The sequence below is a fragment of the Ambystoma mexicanum genome, chromosome 11 (genome assembly GCF_040938575.1).
Source record: "Ambystoma mexicanum isolate Mex_15411 chromosome 11, UKY_AmexF1_1, whole genome shotgun sequence".
Classification (NCBI taxonomy): Eukaryota; Metazoa; Chordata; class Amphibia; order Caudata; family Ambystomatidae; genus Ambystoma; species Ambystoma mexicanum.
In genome coordinates this window covers 1,391,060,477-1,391,083,391 of record NC_090934.1, presented here as the reverse complement: position 1 = coordinate 1,391,083,391, position 22,915 = coordinate 1,391,060,477, and the positions used below count along the sequence as shown (strand labels likewise).

General features: G+C 46.1%; 1 protein-coding gene across 1 annotated transcript; it reads right to left on the bottom strand.

Moving 5' to 3' along the window:
- Positions 1–396: 396 nt before the first annotated feature.
- MEX3B (mex-3 RNA binding family member B) lies at positions 397–6,353 on the bottom strand. Its single transcript, XM_069625007.1, has 2 exons — positions 5,834–6,353; positions 397–3,984 (listed from the first exon to the last, which is right to left on the bottom strand). Exons 1-2 carry the CDS (start codon positions 6,072–6,074, stop codon positions 2,549–2,551), a joined length of 1,677 nt encoding a protein of 558 aa, XP_069481108.1. The 5' UTR covers positions 6,075–6,353; the 3' UTR covers positions 397–2,548.
- Positions 6,354–22,915: the final 16,562 nt, after the last annotated feature.

The following is a 22,915-nucleotide window of genomic DNA, read 5'->3' as shown; positions in this document are numbered from 1 at the left end:
ACAGTAAATCTGACTTACTCTTCTCTTTCCAAGCGTAAATCAGGAGTAAACAGGCAATCAGTTCCTGGCACTTCAAAGTCGAGCAAGTCAGGCTCTTTTAGTGAATCAGCCCCTTTAAGTCTTCAATGCATACACCAATTAGCTGCAGTGCCTCGTGCGCATGCCCCACGTGGCCCAGACACCCCACAGCACAAGGAGCCATCTGCTGAGGGGCAGGGGTGTTAAATGGGGCCGGTTAGCGTTGAGATGAAAGGAAGAAGGCGCGCAATTAAGGCATGTTCAGGGCCCAGTCCACACGGGAGCAGAAGGGCCACACGGATAGGAACTCCTGGCTGCAAATGACACGCACGGCAGCCGCGAGCCACGGGTTTACCTTAGCAAGACACCAGACAGATGTAATTAACATAATATTTTATTTGATTTATATAGAAATACTTAAAAAAAAACATGAAGTAGCACCATTGCTTAAGGTTTACCTTAATTATGTAGAACTTTAAATGTCAGAAAAATAAAACTCTTGATACAATTTCAAATTTTGTCCCAGCAAATATAATATTAGTATCCGACCATGAGGTTAAAGGCCCTTTATCATAAAATAAAATATACTTTGTTTTTAAACTTTGCTCAGTAAAGTACATTTACGCTCAAGTAACATCACCTACATATACATAAACGAGTGGTAAACAAATGTATTAAAATAGAAATTCTAAAACTAGAGTGGTGCAACAGAATCTTGTAATTTCCACTTAACTCTATACAAATATTTAGAAAGCTTCAATGGCTCCGTTTGTCAACTTAATATCTTTATACATTTCATTTTTATAATAATATAGAATAAAATATGCTTTCATAATCACTGAATAAAAAATAGGTCGGGTGAAGCAGAGTTAAAAGATTTTTCTTTCGGGAACCTATAAAAAGCCCCAACCCAACAGAATACTGTCCAAAGCATTTTACACAAATGATGGTTTTGTAAATCCGCCCACGTTTGTGCGATATCAAAATAATACAGTGTTCTGGGCCAGAAGGCCATTTTAAAAATAAAACGTTTTTAACCCAGCTACAAAAAAGTTCACTGAACTCAAAATTAAAATACTTGTAAACATCTTTGCAATATGAAATATAATTTGTCAAGTCAAAAAATGAATAAAATACTTCCATCTGTAGCAACGCAATTTCTCTTTAAAACCTTTAGGTCATAGATAGATATATATATATATATAGTTCTATATATATTTGTAAATAAGAGATATATTACAATGCCAATAAAGCTGCAGTATTGTGTTGATGTCGCTGCTAGGAGTGTTGGGGTTGCGGGAGGGGAAAGGGGGGTGGGGGTCAGTTGGAGGTTGGGAAAACTTTCATATAAAGAATATAGCTCCCCCACCCCCCACAGAAAATGCCAGGGGTATCTAGGACTGGGTCACCTAACAGACCACACATGATAACAAGTTCTACTTGAAGTCTTGGAAGCTTCTTGTCATAGGTACAGTGTTAAACTATCATTACTAATAATTTGCCCCCCCCCCCGCTATATAGAGTATGGCATGCAGAAGTGTTTGCCCCGTCCATGGGCCTGCCGGCAACTTCCCTTTCAAATGTACAGACACCGCATCTTCATGCTATTTTTTAAAAAAAAGGGGGGTAGCCATTTTTCACATGCCTTGGAATGTTCAGCTACACAAGGGGGAAGGTGGGTGGGGGGAAATGTTACCGCTTCGTAGAAACGCAGATCCATTAAATTAAGTCAGCTGCTTGCTCGTGTGTGTATCAGCGCTGTCAAGCTGGCTCTTATGTTTGGGAGGAGGCCATGCTAGGCCTCCAAATGACCCCGCCCACCCAAGAAAGCATATGATATTGCAAGAGCAGCGAACAGTCCAATCGCCTCCCCGCGTGCGCACAACTCCACAGTGGAGTGGAGGAAACCCATGGAATCTGGGTGCTCTGGGAGTATCTGCGCCCCAACAATTTCTCCCAAACTGCCCGCCACTATGTGTTCCACGAGACGCACCGCAGATATGCCGTGTGGCGGGTTCAGTGGCCTGAAAGTTACAATGTGCCCCGTGCACCAGGTCACGCCACCGCATAGTTACACCACAGTGTGACATAAAGAGAGGGGCGAGATGGACAATGCTCATTATGGCGTCTTTCCTTGGATTGGTCCAAACTGGTAGGCAATGTGTTGAGCTAGTCGTCAGGGAGTGCCATGGCAATATTCCTTAATCCTTCTTGTGTTAGGCTCAGCAACACAGAATATTCCTTTTTTAAAGAAATGGAAATGGCAGACAACCATCAGTACCACCCCACCCCCCACTCACATCTTTTAATGCAGCGTGGTCACAAAAGCATGTCCCTTTTCATAGGGTGGTAAAATTCCTTGCAACCACCCGACCCTCATGTGATCAGTGTCTCCGTGGTGTGTCTCAAAGCTCAGGGGGGGGAAGGGGAATGTGTAAAATGGCAGCTCTTTGAAAACACCAAGAAGAGGACCTCCTTCTGTACCCTCTTTGTGAAGAGACAGCGAGTGGCATCTCCCCACGGAGTCCCTTTATGAAAAGATGCGGATGGCCTGCGTGACAAGGCTGTGGCACGCAGGGCACTGTGGCTCACTGCGCTCACAGATGCGGTTGGCGCACTCCATGCAGAAGAGGTTGTGCCCGCAGGGCACAAGGGCGGCGATCACCTCGCTCTCGCAGCATACCGAGCAGTCTCGGCTGCCTTTGCGCCTCATGCTGCAGGAAGATGAGGAGGAGCTGGAGGAGGACGACGACTGCGAGGAGGTGGAGGAGGCCGACGAGTCGCAGGAGCCCCCTCCTCCAGTCAGCAGGTGGGAGGAGCTGGAGAGGTTGCTGGCATTCAGTGCTTGCTGGAGTGTGACGTAGGTAGGGTATGCCGGCGGGTCACTGCGCACTCTCCTTGCCAGGGGGTGGTGGTCAGCCAGGCCAGTCACGTGGCCACCGGGTGGCGGAGAGTGACGAAGGGCAGCCCGTCTCTGATGGACAGCAGCCAGGATGTGGTTGGCATTCAGGGAAGCACTGTGTGCTAGGCCACCCCCCGGTGGCGATGCACCGATATGGCATCCCGTGGAAGCTGAGCTGGCAGCTGCGCGCTCCAATTGAGACCAGATGAGGGTGGTAGCAGGCGAGGGGGCAGCTGGGGCAGGGTCAAAGTGATTGGAGTCGAAGGCCGCATCCACGCCATCGGGCGAGACGAGGTCATAGACATAGGCGCTGGTGCTCACGTTGTTGTTGTTGTTGCCGTTGTGGGTGAAGCTGAGCGTGGGGCTGGGGGGGCTGTAGGCGCCCGTCCTCCCGCTGCTGCTGCTGCTGCCGCCGTAGTAGGAGTCACTGGACGCGCTGCCCAGGGAGCTGGAGCTGTCGTGGCGGTAGCTGGACAGCACCCTGCGGCCCGCGCCGCTCTTGGTGCCCCAGAGGCAGGCGTGTGCATGCAGCTCCAGCCCCACGTCCGTGCCGTTGGCGTGGAAGTCGTTCTCGTCCTGCAGCTCGATCACGCCGCCCGTGCGCACGGCAATGTGGGCCTCGATCTCCTCCCGGGCCCGGTCCACGTTCTCCGGCATGCCGGTGACCTCAAACACCGGCTCCTTGTCCCTGCTCGGGGTGACGATGTAGGTGTGCGTCTGCTGCTGGATGCGCTTGATGGTGGCCCCTTTGGGCCCCACCACCAGCCCCACCACGCGGTAGGGCACGCGCACCTGGATGGTGGTCTGCCCGGGCAGGTTGGGCGGGCCCGGCACGGTGCCGCTGCCCGCGCCGCTGCTACCGACGCCGGTGCCCCCGTTCAGGGCCACGTTCTTGTTCCGGGAGGCCCGGATCATGGAGAAATGCTCCGCCGCAGAGATGATCTCCCGGCGGGCCAGGGCCACATCTTCCTTCCTGCCAGTCACAACAAAGATGGGCTCCTCCCCGCGCACCGGCGTCTTGATGTACGTGTTGGTCTTCGCCCGCAGAGCTTTGATTTTACAACCTGCCAAAGAGAGAAGGCAACCGTTACCACTCCATAGCAGCATACAGGGGCTAACAATAACACACAAGAGAGAAGGCAGCCGTTACAATAACACAAAGAGAGAAGGCAGCCGTTACCACTCCATAGCAGCACACAGGGGCTAACAACACAAAGAGAGAAGGCAGCCGTTACCACTCCATAGCAGCACACATGGGCTAACAATAACACACAAGAGAGAAGGCAGCCGTTACAATAACAGAAAGAGAGAAGGCAGCCGTTACCACTCCATAGCAGCACACAGGGGCTAACAACACAAAGAAAGAAGGCAACCGTTACCACTCCATAGCAGCACACAGGCAAACAATAACACAAAGAGAGAAGGCAGCCGTTACCACTCCATAGCAGCACACAGGGGCTAACAATTACACAAAGAGAGAAGGCAGCCGTTACCAGTCCATAGCAGCACATGGGGGCTAACAATAACACAAAGAGAAGGCAGCCGTTACCACTCCATAGCAGCACACAGGGGCTAACAATAACACAAAGAGAAGACAGTCGTTACCACTCCATAGCAGCACACATGGGCTAACAATAACACAAAGAGAGAAGGCAGCCGTTACTACTCCATAGCAGCACACAGGGGCAACCAACACAAAGAGAGAAGGCAGCCGTCACTACTCCATAGCAGCACACAGGGGCTGGCTACAATATCGGCGCAGCCACAACAACCCGCTCTGACACACAGATCCAACAACCCGCTCTGACACAAAGCCACGAAGACAAAAGAAGAGATGTCATTTAACTAGCCCAGGTCACTGCCCTACATAAGAACAAAACACAGCGCACAAAGAAGTATCGTGCAATACAATACATCTTTTGTGGATACGGTGCCCCTACCCGGCACCGCATCCACAAAAGATGAGTGTGAATACATTTCTGGGGGGAGGGGGGGCAGGCACTGGGGTAAGTGGGGGCTTCTGAGAAACCCGCTTCCTAATTTCCATATGGTTACACACATGCGCCCGCCATCATCTAGTACACAAGGGCCGGCTACAATGCTGCCTGCTGTGGGATAAGTGTGCCCTGGCCGGGGCCTGCTGCCGGCAGCCGCTGCTCCAGCGCCAAGCCCTTTGTTCTCCAGGCGCATCAGCTCCGAGGCACGCCTGCCCAACGCGCTCTCGTGCGCCTTCCTCCGGCATTTCCCAGCACAGCATCTCCTAGTGGGAAGGGCCTGCTTGATGGGGTCCAGGGAAGCGTGCCCGCACCCTTGGTCTTCCAGCCCAGTGCTGCCATATGCCCGCTAGGTGCAGGGGAATCGGCCAGACATGTGAAAGGGGCAGGCATTGCATTGTGCACGGCCATGCCTCTGACAGTCTGCGTGCGCAATGCAGCCACATGGCGCTCCCTTTGTTGGCTGTGGGGCGGAGAGAAGAGGCCCGTGCGCACGCTGTCCACTGCCCAAACAAAGCAAGACAATGCCAGCCACACAGCAAGATGCCTGTACAGGGACAGATGGGATTGGGTGGCTGGTGCCCCTTGGCACACCTAGTTCGCCCCCTCCCGCCCCCTTTACGTGAGAGAAACGGTTTACTTATTTTGCCAGCAACCCAGTAGTCACATGCATGAGTTTTAGCTCTTTTAATTAGAATATCCCGGTGCCACGATACATTGGGCTGCAAACCCCACCGTGCACGAACACACACCACACACCGAGGCGCTGGCACTTGCCCTGTATGTACACGCACCACGGCGCAGGCCCTGCGCGCGCGCGCACACACACACACACAGAGGCGCTGCCACTTCCACTGTATGTACACGCACACACACACACACACACACATCCAGGGCTCCCAGCACCCCGCCTGCTCACCTTGCCTGCCCACGATCTCGGCCACATGCTCGGAGCTGGGCACCGGCACACACTCGGTCATGTTGATGCTCTTCTTCCGGGGCTCGTTGTCGTAGATGGAGCCACTGCTGTCATCGCTGTCCAGCCCCAGGAGGGAGAGCTGGTCCAGGGCGATCTGGAAGGCTCGCTGCTCCTCCAAGGAGTCCCCACCGCCGCCACTGATCACCCCTCTCTCCACCTCGGCATAGAGCGAGCTGGGCATGGCGGGGGCCGCCGGCTGCACCCTCCTCCCCGCCCGCTGGCCGAGACACAAAGGACGCGCCGAGTCAGCTGGCCTGGCCTGGCCTGGGGCGGAACGAAGCCCTCCTTCTCGGCGCTCAGTGCAATCAGTGTAGCTCTGCCGGTGTTGCCACCACGCTGCACGGGGCGGCTGCTGTAGTTCCTCTGGACGATGCCGAGCCTCCTCGTCTCTTTTCCTCCCTTTCTTGTCTGAGCCGCAGCGGCCAGACACCACTGGAGGGGAATAGTGCAAGGCGGTGACGTCACACAACCCGGGCCTGACAGCACAATGGCTCCGTCTCCGCTTCCCTGATTGGCCAGCGCCGGGGAGATGAGGGCGGGGCTCTCTTTGTCTGGGCCCGCCTCCAGCTGCAAACTCCTGCCTTTGTTGTCTCGGGCAGAACAATAAAGAAGCAAGACACTTGCCCGGGATAAATCGCTCCGGCGCCCCCCCCCCCCGCGTCTGATTTCCGACCGAATAAAGCGCCCAGGGTCCGTGATCGCAGGCACTCGAAGCCCACGATTGACTGTCCCGAGCAATGACTGCGGCTCGTAAATCACGGCTAACCGTGGGCACTGCCAGGCTCTTATTGTCTGAGCCTCGTGTTCTTGAAGTCCCAGGAGGCTAGAGAGACCTCTGAAGACCTCTGTATCCCCGAGTTACATACATATGCATATACATGCACAGGGCAGTCTGTCCTGGATGTGAGAGCGCATTGACGACTCCTTCGAGGCGGATAGTGTGCTTTGTGCAATTCCCACTTACAATTTCCCCTTAAAGAGAGGGGTCATAGGGGCGTCAAGAGCATCCTGTCCACGGCACCTACAAGCAATCCGAGTACACACTTAATTCTCAAGGTGCCAACCACAAAACAGTTACACAGACCCCCGTCCCCGCCCCCCCCCAAATCTAAGTTTCAAATGTCCCTGGGAGGGGTTATATGTAACGATTATGGCCCAATGGATTTCACGCCCCAATCAGACAACAAAAGAAAGGGCGCTCGGCAGTCTCTGTTTTGCTGATTGTGCTGGGCACAGAGAAGTGGACATGTGTTTTCACTTCACTCGATACCCCCATAACGATCCTGCTGCACCCTGAAGCCACAGTCAACACACACAATGCACACTGCCCGCCACCCCTCTGAGCTCGCGTGATTGCTGCTATTCTCTAAGACGGTGGCCTGCAGCATGTGACTCGCCAGATGTTTTGGACTACAACTCCAATCAGCCCCAGCCAGAACAGTCGATGTTGGGAGTTGGAGTCCAGAACTTCTGGAGAACCAGAGGTTGCAAACCCCAGCGCTAATAGATGCTCACGCGCGTGGCGTTAGGGAGGGAAGGCGGCGGAGGGAGGGAGGGGGCACGTATCCATGAGCGCACACTAGGAAACTGTAATCTTTCAACGAGGGACTCTCGCCCCCCCACCCCCCGCACACACCCCCGGGCTTCTGATTATTTCTTCGCATTTCCACCAGCACTGAAGCGAAAAGTCGCAAAGAGGCGCGTTTTACTGCACGTCCCCAAATACATGTTATTCTGGGAAACTAGTTTATCATGCAGAGGTCTATAAGAATGTGCTGTTGGAGTTACTTGTTTAGAAATGGGGGGGGGGGGTGGACGGTGAAAGACATATAACGCGTTAAATGTTTGCGCCCAGTAGCCTGTGCTGCTTTTCTGCAGAGCCAGATTTGCAAAGTGTTTGCATTGTGCCTTTTCCTGTACACATCTGGTTCGTGTCGAATGCCTAGTATTGCCTACCCCTGCTTCCAGTACGTGTGCATGTACCACCCCGTGCCTGGCGCTTTCCCTGCACACAGAACATGCCCGGACATGTGTGGCAAAGGCAGCCAGGGCTACTGTGATCGACTGGGGGATCTGCGCATTTCAGGGGGGGCAAGTCCGGCTTCCAGCATCGCATCTGCTTCCCTGTGGCCCGTGTTCCTTGCGCCTGCAGCGCGAGCGTGTCGGTGCGCATGCGCGTTGTCCCGGGAGCCCCTTTGTGCGCGTGTTTCACTAGACATCTTTGCAAATACACAGAGCAATTTGCAGGTAATTGTCCACTTTGGCGTGCATTGCGGGGAGCTGTGATTTCCGCCGGATGTTTAAATTGCTCAGCAAAGTACGGGAGGGGGTGGTCCTTGCACCCCGCTGAAGGTGTGCCCTGGGGTGTTCATTTTCTCACTACATCTGTCCTTCTGTGTTCAGATGTCGAAGAACCGTTTACACCGCATTTGCCCATTAACATCCATCCTGCTGCCGGGGTGGGCACACGTCTTTCCACAGGCCTCGCCGTAGACTGGCGGGATTTGCCCAGAGTAGGTTAGGAAGGCGCTTCGATGACGTGCTCCGAAGCCTAAACTAAAGTGGCCGCGTTTTCTTCCCTGCTGTCGAGCTTCCCCTTCAGTGGTAAGGCGTGTCTCCTGCTTCCCAATAACGCGTGTTCAGTTGCGGTGAAGAGGCAGGGTCGTTAAGGAGAACCATGGCCTAATCCGGCACGCCCCCACCTTACACTCTACTCCACGCTGAATATCATTTCGGACTTTTAACTCGTTTTTGTTGGTATTGGCTCGTTGGTTTGGTGGCAAGGGGTGCTGGGTGGCACTTTCCCAATTATGCGTTAATTGTGGAGTTCCTTTTCCGGGCCCGGCTTGTTTTTTGAGGGAAGGGACACGGCAGATGGCGCAGCTTTTGCGTGAGAGCAAAGTGGCGCAGCAGGGCGCCGCGAGAGCCATTAAAGGGAGCTATATACAGCTGAGCTACAGACCAGTGCCGCCCGAGCCATTCGGAAATGAAGGGCCCATCTCGCGCCATGCTCCTGCCCCAGGGCGCGGGGCAGACTGAGATAGCAAAAGCACAGCCACAATTAGAAAGCTGCCCATACACCGAAACGGAGACACTTTTCACGCGCAGCTGGTTGGCATTGTGCCAGCAACATCCGACAAAATGCGCGTCTCGGCCGCGACGCGCACTCATAATACGGGGCAAACAACCCTTTGGCTGTTTCCCTATCTCAGAGTCTGCCCACCACCAGTACTACAAGTACTGTACAAGCAGAAAAAGACTAGCACTGGGATTGCGGGCATTATTTACCAACCCCCCCTCTTGCAACTGCTGCGACTTCACATTGATTATAAATATCATAATACTATGTTCTTGCACAGTGCTTCATGCCAGATTCCTCCTGCTTCTAAGCACTGTAATAGCAACCGTTATTATTACCCTATTTCGTGGTACTTGGTGTATTTACCTTGGAAGGATGAAAAGTGGAGTCATCCCTGATCCCTGTCCTAGGACTCACACTTGTGAAGTGTGGGCTGGCCCCATGACTGATGCGAGCACTTAACTCGTGAGCTATTCACCAGGCTATGTAGGTCATTTCTGTTTCTTGACCATAGCCACAATCTGTAGCCGTTCAATGTGATTTGTTTCCTTTTTTTCTTTTTTTAAAAATGTATTGTGTACTTTGGTTTATTGCAAACCTTAGACACAAAATTAAAAACATATCACAATCGATGAATCATAAGAACATTACAAACACATACACATTACAATGTTACCATCTCAAATTCCTACTTTCCTAGGGATGCATAAAATAAATTATACAAATTAAGCTTAAGATCCTATTCTCTAAACAACGAGTCTATATTCTCAGATCTTCAAGCCGTTTTACAAATATTTTCCAAATATAAAATAACGCTGTCACAACAATTGATGGTTCACCCCAGAAGATCGTGCTCCAAAATTGATTTGATTCAATATTTTCCCGTCTGTGAACAAAAGAGCTCTATCCAGCTATATAATTAGGATACAGGTTAGGACAGCCAGTTAAGCCCTGCCCTATGGCTTAAATGCTTTCCTTCCATAATCTGCGCCATCATAATGGGCGTGGAATACCCTTCCAAGTGCCCAAATTCTCTTGAATGGGTAGCTGTTTGAACCTTAACCGCAGTGCTAAGTCACGGGTTGATTTACTTTTACATGTCAATAGGCAATTTTTCGGATCTGAAAAGCAGAAGCCCTGTTTAGCGTACTCCAGAAAGGTAATCTTAGATGCTACGTGGTAACTGATTTTGCTCCTGTCCCAATATTTAGCTCTGTATTTTAGTTTAGCAATGGCCATTGACAGAAGGTGAGGGTTATTTATATTAAAAACAATTTCTCTAAAATAAATCAGTTTCAAGAATGTAATTTTTGTTTTTGTTATATCCCTCTCACTAATTGCCATTTAGGAAAAGTGCTTCGCCAAGGTTTCGGTTTGCACACCCACATCTAGTAGATTGAGATAAAACACACCACGATTGCTCTTCCAAGTTGTTGATAAAGACACTAAACCCAATTCGCAGGGAATGGTTTCGATAGGAAGGCACTGAGGTAAACCCAGGATGTAGCTCCAGATTTTGACGCCACTTCGTCTCTCCCTCCATAAAAGGTTTGGATAGGACGTACAGAATTTAACTAGAGCTGCTACTGAACCTTTATGAGTGATAATGCATATTTATGTTTAAGTTCTTTGTTTCTACATATTCCTGAGGTGTGTCTATACTAAACCAAGCATTTATGGGGATCCCAAGATAAATACATTCCCGGGTAACCTCAAAGGGTGCAAATCCAAGTTTCCAATTAAACTTTGCTGCTTTCCTCCTATTTTCGCATAGTATCGTCATTTTTATGAGGATTTATATTTAGGCCATTGGTTTTAGAGTATTTATCCAATGACCGAATGCTGCGTTGCAGGCCTATCACCATTTTGTCCAACAATAAAGTATCATTGTCATAGGAGAGACTAGCCATTTGTTGTCCTCTTTTTACCAATCTTCCTTAGTACAACAGAAGTTGACTTAGTCTAGCCGCTGCAGGGTTCAGAACTCCCCTCGACTCCACATATACACCCATAGACGTATTTACAACAAGACCTACTAGGGCAGGGCGTCCTGGCAGGGGAACCAAAAGGGATTGATCTAGCAAGATAAATCACTAGATTTTGAACTTGTGTACGAAATCCACAGAGTTTTATTTACACATATCTCACCTAGATTTTTCGGGGGGCACATTTGGCTATTCTGTATATATCTGAACAGAAAAAGTCATACTTTATCTTTAGATTTGTCACTTAAAATACATTTATTAAATTTATATAGAATGACAACTGTATTGACATGTTTTTAGACATAAATAATCATGCAAGAAACAAAAATGTATATTTAATGTTAACTAGAGGTTCAGCCTATAACACGCTTAAAACCCAGAGGTTTCTAAGCTTGGATCCAGGGCTCGAACCTGTGGTGCTCCGTGTCGTCTTGCTTCCAAGGCGAGCACGTTCCCCTGAGCTATCCACCCAAGACAAGAAAGAAAAAAGAGAAGTGGAAAAGAAAAACCCATGCTCAAATACAGTTCCAGAAAACAATTTTAGCAGTTAATAAAGCAAAGAGATTGCAAACATTACAATCAACTTTGCCTCTCTATCTAACTAGACAATTTATGTTACTTGCTTCTTCTGGTATCACATGAATTCAATCAAATAGTTCAGGTGTCTACATAAGGCGCTAATATGTGTGTAACAATATCAGCCAAAACCATCATTGGTTTTATCGGTGCCCCTTCACATTATCTTTGGAGTTCTTTCTAATCAATACAAAGATACACTGTGTTAAGCAATCACTTTTATACTCAAACACATGACATGCATAATTAAACAGTTGCAAACATTTGGGTTTTCCCTTCAGAAAAGTAAAGGTTAAAAATGATCCATCATTTTACAATATTAAACGCATGCCTATGCTTAAGTCAAGCACAGAGTTCCCGCAAGGACCACTAAATGATGTCCAGAAGCAAGTACTAATTTCCCTCTCCGGCCCCACATTTCATAGGTCTGTGGCCGCCCAAAAGGTGCAAGAATGAAATAGATCACAGAGGAGTTAAAACAAGTAAATCTGAATGTTCAAGTGCATCAAGAAACCTGTGAAAAGATACCCAAAGCCATAGAAGGATGAGAACAAAAAGTGGGTGCCAAAGGTAAACACTGTTTCACACTGTAAAGGTGTCCCGTAAAGGTATCCATTCAGCCATCTTTACAGAGGCTGCTCAGTGCTAAGCAGGCACGTGGCATCCCTGCTGGGTTTATCAGGTGCCTTTCATGACGTTCTTCTGCACACTCAGTACTACCAGGAGAACCAACTGAAAAGTATGTCACACAATGCACAACTGTGATGCTTATAAGTAATCTTTACGTTAATTATATTGTAAATACAAAGTAGGACTTTTACTGTGAAACAGTACTTCAAATGGCAGCAAGACATCTATAGCTATACATCTCAAAATGCTCCTATGTATTGTACAGTCCAACCAACTCTACAGAGTTAACACACATTTTAAATCACCTTAAATGCAAGCTGGCAAGACCTGCAGTATAAACCACACCCACCAAGGTAATACTGTGATGGAACGCCCAATCCATTGCTCAATTTTACTCTTGCAGTGTTGGGTATTTTGAACAATTGCACAAACAGCAATGATGCAAACAGTATGCACCACTTAATTTTTATAAAAGGTGCCTGCATTGTGCAGCTACGGGGAATGCTGTTGCTTCCCACTCATGGAGAGAGAATGTTGGAGTAAATGAGTCTCTAGTGTGCTTGGCCAAATAGATGTTTACATTTTCCCTGATAAATGATATCACAAGTATGGATGGGCGTGGTCACAGTTATCCAGTGCCTTACCGTAAACCCTGATCAAAGTATTGCATTCTAAAGAGTCACTGTGACATTGCGCCTAACCAATTAATTCACAAAAAAAATACTCAACACCTAAAATGTGTTTATCTGTGATTAGTATTAATCATCCATTAATCAGGAAAAAAATAACAAAAAAGAACACTGACATAAAATTCTACTAAACAGTAAACCATCATATGGGATTATACAATCTTCCATCATAATTAATCAACATACATAAATATTGCCTAACAGCCGACACGTGTTTCGACCAAAGGTCGTTTTCAAGGCTACAATATGTCACTAATCCAAATGCAATCACATTAAACTGATGCTCATGGCTTACTAGCCAAATACAGATACATCCTATGAAACACTTGTATATAAGCGCGTTATAAATGCCATATCATATCATATAACTCTCTTTCCTAGTATGATTCCAATATTTTTAACAGATGCATAGGTTAGGTGCATGTCCACCGAATTTCAGTTGGTCCTTGTGTCAATCCGATATCTATAAAAAATTCATAGGTTTGCTGTTTCCACCGAACATCAATTAGTCCTAAATATTGTTAATCATATGTCTCCATTGTAAATATGTCAATTCCTAGTTCTTTGGTATCATAATATGTTTTCTTGCTTCATAGAAAAAATTATTTCCTTTATGGTTCCAGGGGTCGGGCGTCCCGCGTGTTTTACTTGGCGAATGTTCAGGGTCACCCTTATCCATTACTCCCCGTGAGAATGCACAGCCAAAGAGTCCAAGAACCTTATCCAACGGTCTTTACTCAGGCGTTTATGCCCAGTCAGAGTTTACACATTTCACTTGTAATTGGTTATGTCTAACACGCTTAAACAGAGGTTTCTAAGCGCATACCCAGGGATCAAACCTGTCTTGCTCCGCGTCGTCTTGCTTCCAGGGCGAGTGCATTGCCCCTGAGCTTTCATCCCGAGCTCTGATTTTGCATTATTTTAATGGGGTTCAGCTGAAGGGATTGGAGGTACATTGGCTGAAACATGTATCTTGCCTTATTTCCCCTTTCCCCCCGCTAACACAAGAGCAGTAACCATGAGAAGGGGGTTGAGTTATTTGTATTCAACATTTTGATAAGATGTGCCTATACCACTTGCATATATTTCATATGTAAACTTAACCATTTGTTAAGACCGATGTAGAAATTTAGTTATGTTGCATTCATATAACAGAAACAGACCAGTCTATGTGCTTCTCGTAGAGTGACAGCGGGCAATTTGAGAGAGAAACCAGATATTAGCATTGAAACCAAAATTCCTCATTCAAACCTTCTCTCATGTGTGTTCAGTTGGCAGACCGCTTATGTTCGTATTGCTTTGTCTAAAAGATTGTTTTCGGACTTGACCGAAAGTAGACAATTGAATTAGCCGTAACAATGGCCTCTAGTGCACTCAGCTGTAGAACACACTGCCTTCTCCAAATCTTGGGCAGCAGAGATCTGAAAACACTCTTTCAACTAAGATAACATAGAAGATAACAGGCTTGAATTAATAGAGAGGAAGCAATAACTTTCCAATTCCTGCAACCTTAAAAACATCCTTATAATGTCATGCAGCCAAAACGGGGGGAGGGGTGTCGTTTGGACAATGCTGATAGAGTTTGTTCAAGGGGCAGATTCTGGTAAAGGTGCAGAGTCTGGCAGAGGTGGAGTAAAGTTGAAGGGGGCACACGCACTTATTTGGGCATAGGGCAGCAGAAAGTCTAAATACGCCACTGTATATAGCTATACTTTGGTGTTCTCGCCATAGGGCAATAGGCGATCTGTAGGCTTGTTGACAGACACTGCTAACAACAACCAAGCTTTATTTACATGTTCCTGGGAGTTTATGCTAGTTTTTGTTTTGGACCGAAATGTTTCAACGGACGGAGGGCCCGATTCTGAGCTCCATGTAAAGTATCACTCTGTGCTGGAAGAATGCTTTTCTTATTTGTGCCATGTTCTCTATCTATATAAATATAGGCGCATAACGAGTAAGAAAAGTGTCGCTCCATCACAGAATTGCACTTTCTTTATTTTACAAAGCGCTGAGAATCAAGAACTGGATATCTGATCTCTCCTGCACTTCCTGCAACCAGAGCTCCCAAGTTTCCCATGCCATGCGCGAGAAGGCCCTCCTCTCCTGTTTTTGCTTAGAATTCAGGAACATAAAGTGTTCCTCAATATCAAATGCCCAAAAAACTCCAAGTCCCAGAATCCAAAGTGGAAAAAACAGGTCTAGATGAGGGCTTTTCACGCATGCCCACATGAGCTATGAACAACTCACCCTCACCTGGGGGACGGCACCCTCCTTTCAATTGCCCCTATAGAAGCCAAATGCCCCCTCCAAAGACACATTTTTTGTATCTCTTCCACGAACCCCCAAACAAAAACTACCTTCACTTCGATTGACTTCGACAGGATCTGTCTCAATAAAGACACAATTATTTTCAGACTGCAGAGTCTCAGCGGGGCGAAGGGTGCGCTCCGGGGAGCGAATGAAAGCAAATGCAGGTCATCAACAATGACACAGGTGCAAGGCCTCTTTGGCAATGAGTGGCACGGCGCAAGACTGCTACCCATCATGCATCACGGTATGGTTGTGTGCTACAGTGCAATAATTAAAATACTGCAGTGCTCATGGAGTACGCCAGCATGCAACCGGCAGACTAGCTACATAAGTATGTTGTTCTTTTAATGTTTGGGTGATTTCCTGGAATTATTGCAACAATAAGGACTTTGAAACATGTTCTGAGAGCGTCATAGGCCCGGAGGCGGGGCGGCAAGGGGCAGCAGCTTCAACATCAACACAAAGGCTTCATTTTGGGTGCACTTTGGCAGGGAGCGAGGCATTGTTCACTGGCCCTTTCCTGCCATACATATGGTAATGGCGGGCCTTTAACGGGCCGCCATTCTCTGCAGCCGGACTACAAGTTCCCCTGATGGGAGCTGACGTATTCTGCCAACACTCCTCTTTGGATAAAGCCCCCAACCCCGCTGCCACATGCAAGAAGAGAGTTAAAGCAGCGAAGGTTTAAGGGGAAAAGGTGTACAATGTCCATGTCAATCAGTGAACGTGACTTTTCTTATCAAACGAGTTACGTGTGTTGTTACCAAAACGCCTAACTGCCTTCAATCTATCCAGTAAACGCTGCATAGAGGACTTATATATTGTGTAGGGTGAGCAGATTTTCAAGATAAAAAAACTGGAAATGGCAACTAACATAAAAGTAAGGCTGTCAAGGCACTACTCTTCATTAGCGGTTGGGGGGAAAAGGGGTTAATGTCATGAATTTGCCATACTAATACAAAAGCACAGTTTGTGCTCCGATTTATATTGCTGGCATGTCTGAATGATTTTCACAAGCATCCTCTGTGGTGCAATTAGTTAGTGCTGCAGCAAACAACTAAAAGGTTGGTGGTTTGAGACCACCCAGGCAGGGACGTCATTTCACCAAAATGCCAGCGGAAGTGACATCACACGACCCTTGACCCCCCCCGATGACATCACAGGAAGTGATGTCATGACCCCACCCCAAAGTGATATCGTGGGAAGCGATGGAACACGACCTTTCACCCGTTGACAAAACAGGAAGTGGCATCACATAGCATTGTACACTATGAAAAATATGGTTACGATATCACTGTAATGTGATGTACATTGATATTTCATTTCTATCACACTCATGCTCGAAGTGTTTCAGAGCGCGACAAGGCAAGGGAGCGGAACAGGGGAGAACAAAACAGCAATCTTACTAGGCCCAGTGACATTGAGAACGCGCAAGTGCATAGGAGAGGGGGAGGGGAAAGTGCATGGAAGGGGAGAAGTGGAAAGTGCGAAGCAGAGGAAAGTGCGAAGCAGAGGAGAAACAGATAAATAGCAATAAATAATAAAGGCAACAGACAGTAGTAGTGCAGCCAGCAATTTGCAAGTGCTGGGTTTAAGGCAGCAGGCAGGGTCGGTCTGATAAGTGCAGGAAGAAAAAAGGGGGGGCTGTATGGGTACCGATACAGACCCCAGTGCAAGCAGTGGCCCGGAGGTAGTGCGGGAGGGTGGCAGGGTGAGCAGGTGCCTGGGCCCGGAGGACAGAGGGTGGCCAGGTGCACAGTGCCAAGAGAGAACAGATCAGCAGGGGAGAATGGGAGCAAAGGCAGAAGAAAAGAGGAAGGTCTTGAGGTGCTGCCGGAACCGGAGATGGTTCTCCTCAAGTTTTAGAGTGGCAGGGAGGCTGTTCCAGAGGGAGGCCTACAATAATGGATCGCCGTATGTATCGTTAAGATCATTGTGTATGAGCCCTCAGTACCAAATTACTGTGAATGGAAGCAGACGTCCATGACCAAATGATAATGATGTTTTATAATGTAGCACTTACGCTTAAGCGTTTTATATAGTGTTTTATATACACCCAATATCACCCAACCTGTGTTGGTACTCATTTATTGACCGCAGAAGGATGAAAGGCTGAGTTGAGGCATTTAAGAACAGACTAAATCAGTGACTCACCCCCTGAAGTGTGCCTGAAATAAACCTTTAATGAGTCTAGCAATTATTGTATAGAATTCCAGAAAGACACATTATTTGGTATTCCTATTCTTTCTTATTTAGGGTCACTGCTGAAAGTGTCAGACTTGTGGCACTCCTGTTTTTTTTTAAGGGGCCTGAACAAGGAAGCCAGCCACTCCAGAAGTAAAGAGCCACATGGTGCTGGCCACAGCCCAGGAGCTTACATTACAAAAAAAAAGACTTCCATTTACAAAAAATGTATTTTAGAGGTCGCAAGGGAGACCACTGCGGTCGCAAGGGAGACCTCAGAGGTCACAGTTGCAGCCTCTGGTGACCCCTAAATGACGACCCTGCACCCAGAGATGGCTCACCTTTAAGTGTTACTGTTATGTGTTTATTCTATAACAAACTACCACTCTCTTAATTTTTAAAATGCAGCATTTCTTCTGTGCAGACGTACTAACAAAAATCGGGATGACTGGGTTTTCAAATGAAAAATACGTTCGAGAAAGGGGGACAGAGCAGCCAATTCCAGGACGTCTGGTCACCCTAATATTGTGGAACTTGTCGCCCGCATTTGTGAGCATTATTCATATGAAATTACACAAACTCAATGCCAACAGTTCTGTAGCTTTGCTTGTAACACATAACAAGAAAACAACATTAGGCATGCCCAACTATTGTTATTAAATTATATATTTTAAAGGGGAGAAAGGAACCCAGCTGCTGTTCCGGAATAACTTCCAAAAGACATTTCTCTTAAGTAACTTTTCAAACAGACGCATAATAACTACATGTATGCAAAGTAGTCACTATCTGGTTATTTTTTTTATTTTTTTTTATGCTTACTTGTTGTATTTAGTTTGCTTAACAAACTTTTACAACAATTCAATTTACATTCAACTGACTTTTGCAATGCTTCATAAAATTTACATATACACATTCAAAATAGAAAACACCTTAGTTGCAGTTGTTTGTTACACTTCTCACACTTAAAAATCTTTGTACTTCACAGAAGTAAAGAATGCTAACTATATTACCAGAATTCAATTCTTCCATATGCCTATACAGTTAATATAATATAAAAACTATTCTACATTACATGCTATTTTACTACGCTATTTCATAATATTAAGAACCTGTACAGGTACCATATACTAAGCATACGTGCCCTTCATTTTACAATCTAGCATTAAGAACCTTTGTAGTAAATTCATCTCTTATTCCATGCATAAGGACAATATCCACTTTGGAGATCTATCCAATCTGATGTATGTCCTATTGCATTGTATTATAGTCCATGTGTACAAATGACATTTCAAAAAATCCTAATCAATAGAACACATTTTTACTAAGACTAGTAACTGTATCCCAACTTCATTATATGTTTATCATGCAGAGGATGTATTGCTTTCCATAGCGATTTATCATACAGAAATATACGTGTGTACCTCTAAACCTCATGTACAACCAACAAAATTAAATCTAGGACAACATTTATCAAAGGATTCACCACTCAATTAAATAAAACAGATGTATCCACTTTGTATATTTTCAAGAGTTGAATGGCAAACAGATAGCATAGCTGTATTTAGCTCAGCAATTGGCAGGGCGCATGTACCTTTTGCTGTAACTCTACATCAATCATATGCAGTAAACGTACCAAAGACAACACCCAAGTAACATTTGTCCCCCACACACAGTGAGTCCACAACCATTCCCTACCAAACAACGTAGAGCTAATGTTAGCATCCCCAAAGATAGTTCTCGGAGATGTCTCAAACTATGCAAAGTACATGGTTAAATGTTTTAATTATTCCTTCTGAGAAGGATTTACACAGAACCAACGTGTTCCCGGATTAACCTCTGTAGATTCTTTATGCCAAAATTGAATTTTTTCATTAGTAGAAAACAGATTTAGTTTGAAGCGTAAATTCATATCACGGGCCATTTTGTCTGGAAATTGTATTAAGAATCTTTGTCGGGGAATACGTTTGGAGGTAAAATGTGCAATTTCAGTGTACAGTTTGTACTTTGATATATTCTCCGTGGTAACTATCCAATAATATTCAAAGAGCTTTTTTTCACAAAGGTAGGGCATAGCCGAAGATCCCCAGTAGTCACATTAATTGTGTCTAAAATGGCTATCATCTCATCGTGGTATCTCTTGATAGAGCTCGGATGGTTTTCCTCTAACATATTTGCAATGTTCTCATACAGGGAATTCTGAGGGGGATCTAACATTTTTGAAAAATTGTTTAAACCCCTCCAATTGAGTCAAGCTGCAAGCGATATCATACCAAGCTCATGATGCAAAATTGCACCGGGTACTGCATTTGAAAGCTTGAGTGTATATTTCCAAATCGATGCTTGGACCTGGTTTAAATATGTGCTGATTTTCTGGAAGCACATATCGAGGCCATAAAGGACCAGAGCCTCAGATTTTGGTAGATAATACTCAAGTAAAGGGGTCATATAGTATTGGGAAAATCTACTGTATATGATTTTCATTTGTGAACATAAAGGTTTGATCTTATCCTTAATGGTTCATTTCCACATTGACGAGATGATACATAAACTGTAACCAAGATACTTTACTCAGAGGGCACATTCTATTTTTGAGCCATCTTGAGACCATTTGTAGGCAACTAGTTTCTTTCTATGATTGTTAAATATAATTATATTAGATTTTGCTGGGTTCGCCTTCAAATTATGATAGTAGGCATAAGAGGCAAAAAGCTCCAATTTGTGTTGCAATCCAAATGGAGTCAGATCAAAAAGTAGAATATCGTCTGCAAATGCCAACCTTTGTATTTTCAGGTTACCAAGCCTAGCCGGATATGTCACTTTCCCATTCCATATGTTGTCCATGTTGCACAAGCACGCATTCAACAGGGTAGCCGCTAGATTACATCCTTGTCTGACACCGATGTAGATGGGAATTACATCAGTCAAGGCTCCATGTTGGTTAATACGGACTCGCACAAGAGTGTTTTCATGAAGCAAAGCTAACATATGGAGGAGAGTAGGATCAAAACCCATGTCGGCTACTGCTACAGCCACTACCTGGTTATTTTTAGGGTCCACTTTTTGATTACTGGATATGTACTTAGAATGTCATTACATCTTAAAACTAATAATATCAAACCTGTTTTTGAAAAAATATGTTATTTTTTATGAATTGACCAAACAATTTGGTCTTACATAAACACATAAAAGAATATTAAGCATTTGCACATTTAAGCATAACTTAAAGACGAATAATTCATAAAGCACTTACTCAATTCCTATTCATTACAACACATTAGTATATAAGGTTAAAAATGAACAATCCACATAATCTAATTAGCAGTCACCCTGCATCAATAAACATAATATCAAAATTAGACATAATATGAAAATTAAAACAGAGTGAAATCATAAAAACAGAAATGTAGTATTTCAACTAAACCAGCAAATCAATGGTTAAATACCACGCCTTCGTTTATTTAGATTGAGTTAAAAATACTCACCAGCTTTCAACTGTGCCCGGTTTCTGAAGGAAAAAGTTGGCCTTTTCATTGGTCATTCATGGGGACTATGCCAACGGACCCCAGAAATTTCAACAAAGCATGGTAATGCCCACCTCGTGTGTCCCCCATGACTCTATGGCGGAGGTATTCAAACTGTGGGCTGCGAGACCCCAGCCTGAAATGTAAAGTTATTTTTTTTAATGGAGAAAATGTGCAGGGTGGCACATATGGTCGGGCTGAAGCATGAAACTGTCTCAGGCACCAATAAAAAAGTGGCCCACAGTTGCAAATGACAATTTATTTGTTTAGTGACAGACTTTTTGTATAGTACCCAAAGGGGTGTTTTTTGCTGAAATGTAAGCAAATTGTGATATTTTAAGAATATTCTTTTAGCTACAATGGTCAAAACTACTAGCTGCATAGTGAAGTAACTCATCAGACTGACCCACATTGGCCAAAAAGTGGCCCATTTAGACCCAAAAAACATGCCCACACTATACTTTTTGGTACGGGTGTTGCTCTATTGCCCTATAGGCCAGTCTGAGCCTGGCGACTCATCCATAATGGGCGTGGGGGCGTCGACCCAGTGGCCCCTCCATCCATTATAGAGGAGCCAGCCCAGTGAAACTCTAAGCACTCCCTCAGCTGCTTTTTCCAGCTGAGAGAGTGCTCCTGGGCTGGCTGAACTGTCAAAGGGAAACCCTGTTCCCCAGTTCCCCAGCCGCACATGCTCACTGAGCCATGCAAGACTGAGGGCGTTTTGCCTCGCCAGCCTTGCATAGCTCATTGGAAATGGAAATGCTGGATGGTGAACCGCATGTCTGTATGTGCGAGGGGGAGCTCCTGCGCCTCCTCGCACTTATAGACAGAGCAGCCTGGAGTGGGCATTTCAGCATCCACGCATTTCATCACCCATGCGCAGTCCCGCCCAGGCCCCTGCACATGTGCCGGCCCCTGTGCACGGATGTGCAGGAACCAGGAAGCTGTTGCTTCCCGATTCCTGTTCATGGATGCTTAGATGCTTGTGTTATGAGTGAGTGTATGGTGATGGGTGCTCGTGTGAATGATAAAGTGATTTCTATGTGTTTGTGTTGGTCTGTGGAACTGATTTTGGCACGTGGGGAGTTGTACAACAAAGGCATTTTAAAAATGGCTTTGTTACACAATCCCCTTACCGGCCTGCCAAAATCAGCTCTCCTTCTGAGGCGCTGTGGAGCCCAGGGGACCGGGATGATATTTGTTTACTGGACATCTATCATAGATGTCAACAAATAAATATCATGCCTGCCCCCCCCTCCCCAGCGCTAATTGCAGACTGTTTGGATTTTTACCCACATGAGTATGCTCTTTTACATTTTAACCCTTTATTTTAAAAAAATTCAAGAGGGTAAACCCCCTTAAACACCCTTCATTGGTTCAGGCTCCCTCGCTACGCACAGTGGCTATGACATATCTGCGAGAAATATTTATGCCCTTCCACTTAAAAAATTCACCAGCTACCATTGGTCCTGGGACTGTGCTGGGAACACAGACCCTGGGGACCCCAGGGTCTGTGTTGGGGTGTGGTGACAGCACCCAATAGTTCATAGACATTTGGACTTACTGTCCATGTGGCATTTTTGGGGGGGCCCGGCCTGCCCACAATTTTCTCAGGGGGACCGAGTCCTAAAAAGTTTGAAGACCACTGCTCTATAGTAAAACTCCTTTGTTTGCAATCACTCTTTTCTTTACCACAAATCTGCAAAAAAAAATGTAGCCCCGGATCATGTATTGCATCGCAAACAATAAGTAATTGATGTCTAGTTTGGTTTGAGCCTGGGGACTTACAGAATTCACATACGTCGCTTTGAGCAACTCCAGATCTAATGGCCTGTATTTCCCCAGTCAAAAACAGATTTAACCCGAGGATTGCTGTCTCCAGTAAGGGTGGGGGAAACACATTTACTGTTTTATCTTTCCAGGATAAGCTGGTATACAGTTTATACGACTTCATTTTTTCGATTGTTTCTATTCAATCCTCTCTAAGAAGAAGTTTCTTTACAAAAAGTGGCATGGTTATTAGTAATTCAGTTCTGACTCGAATCTTA

Coding starts and splice junctions, on each gene's coding strand:
- MEX3B (XM_069625007.1), bottom strand. CDS start 6,074: ATGCCCAGCTCGCTCTATGCCGAGGTGGAGAGAGGGGTGATCAGTGGC. Junction 3,985..5,833: donor CGAGATCGTGGGCAGGCAAG/GTGAGCAGGCGG, acceptor TCTCTTTGGCAG/GTTGTAAAATCAAAGCTCTG.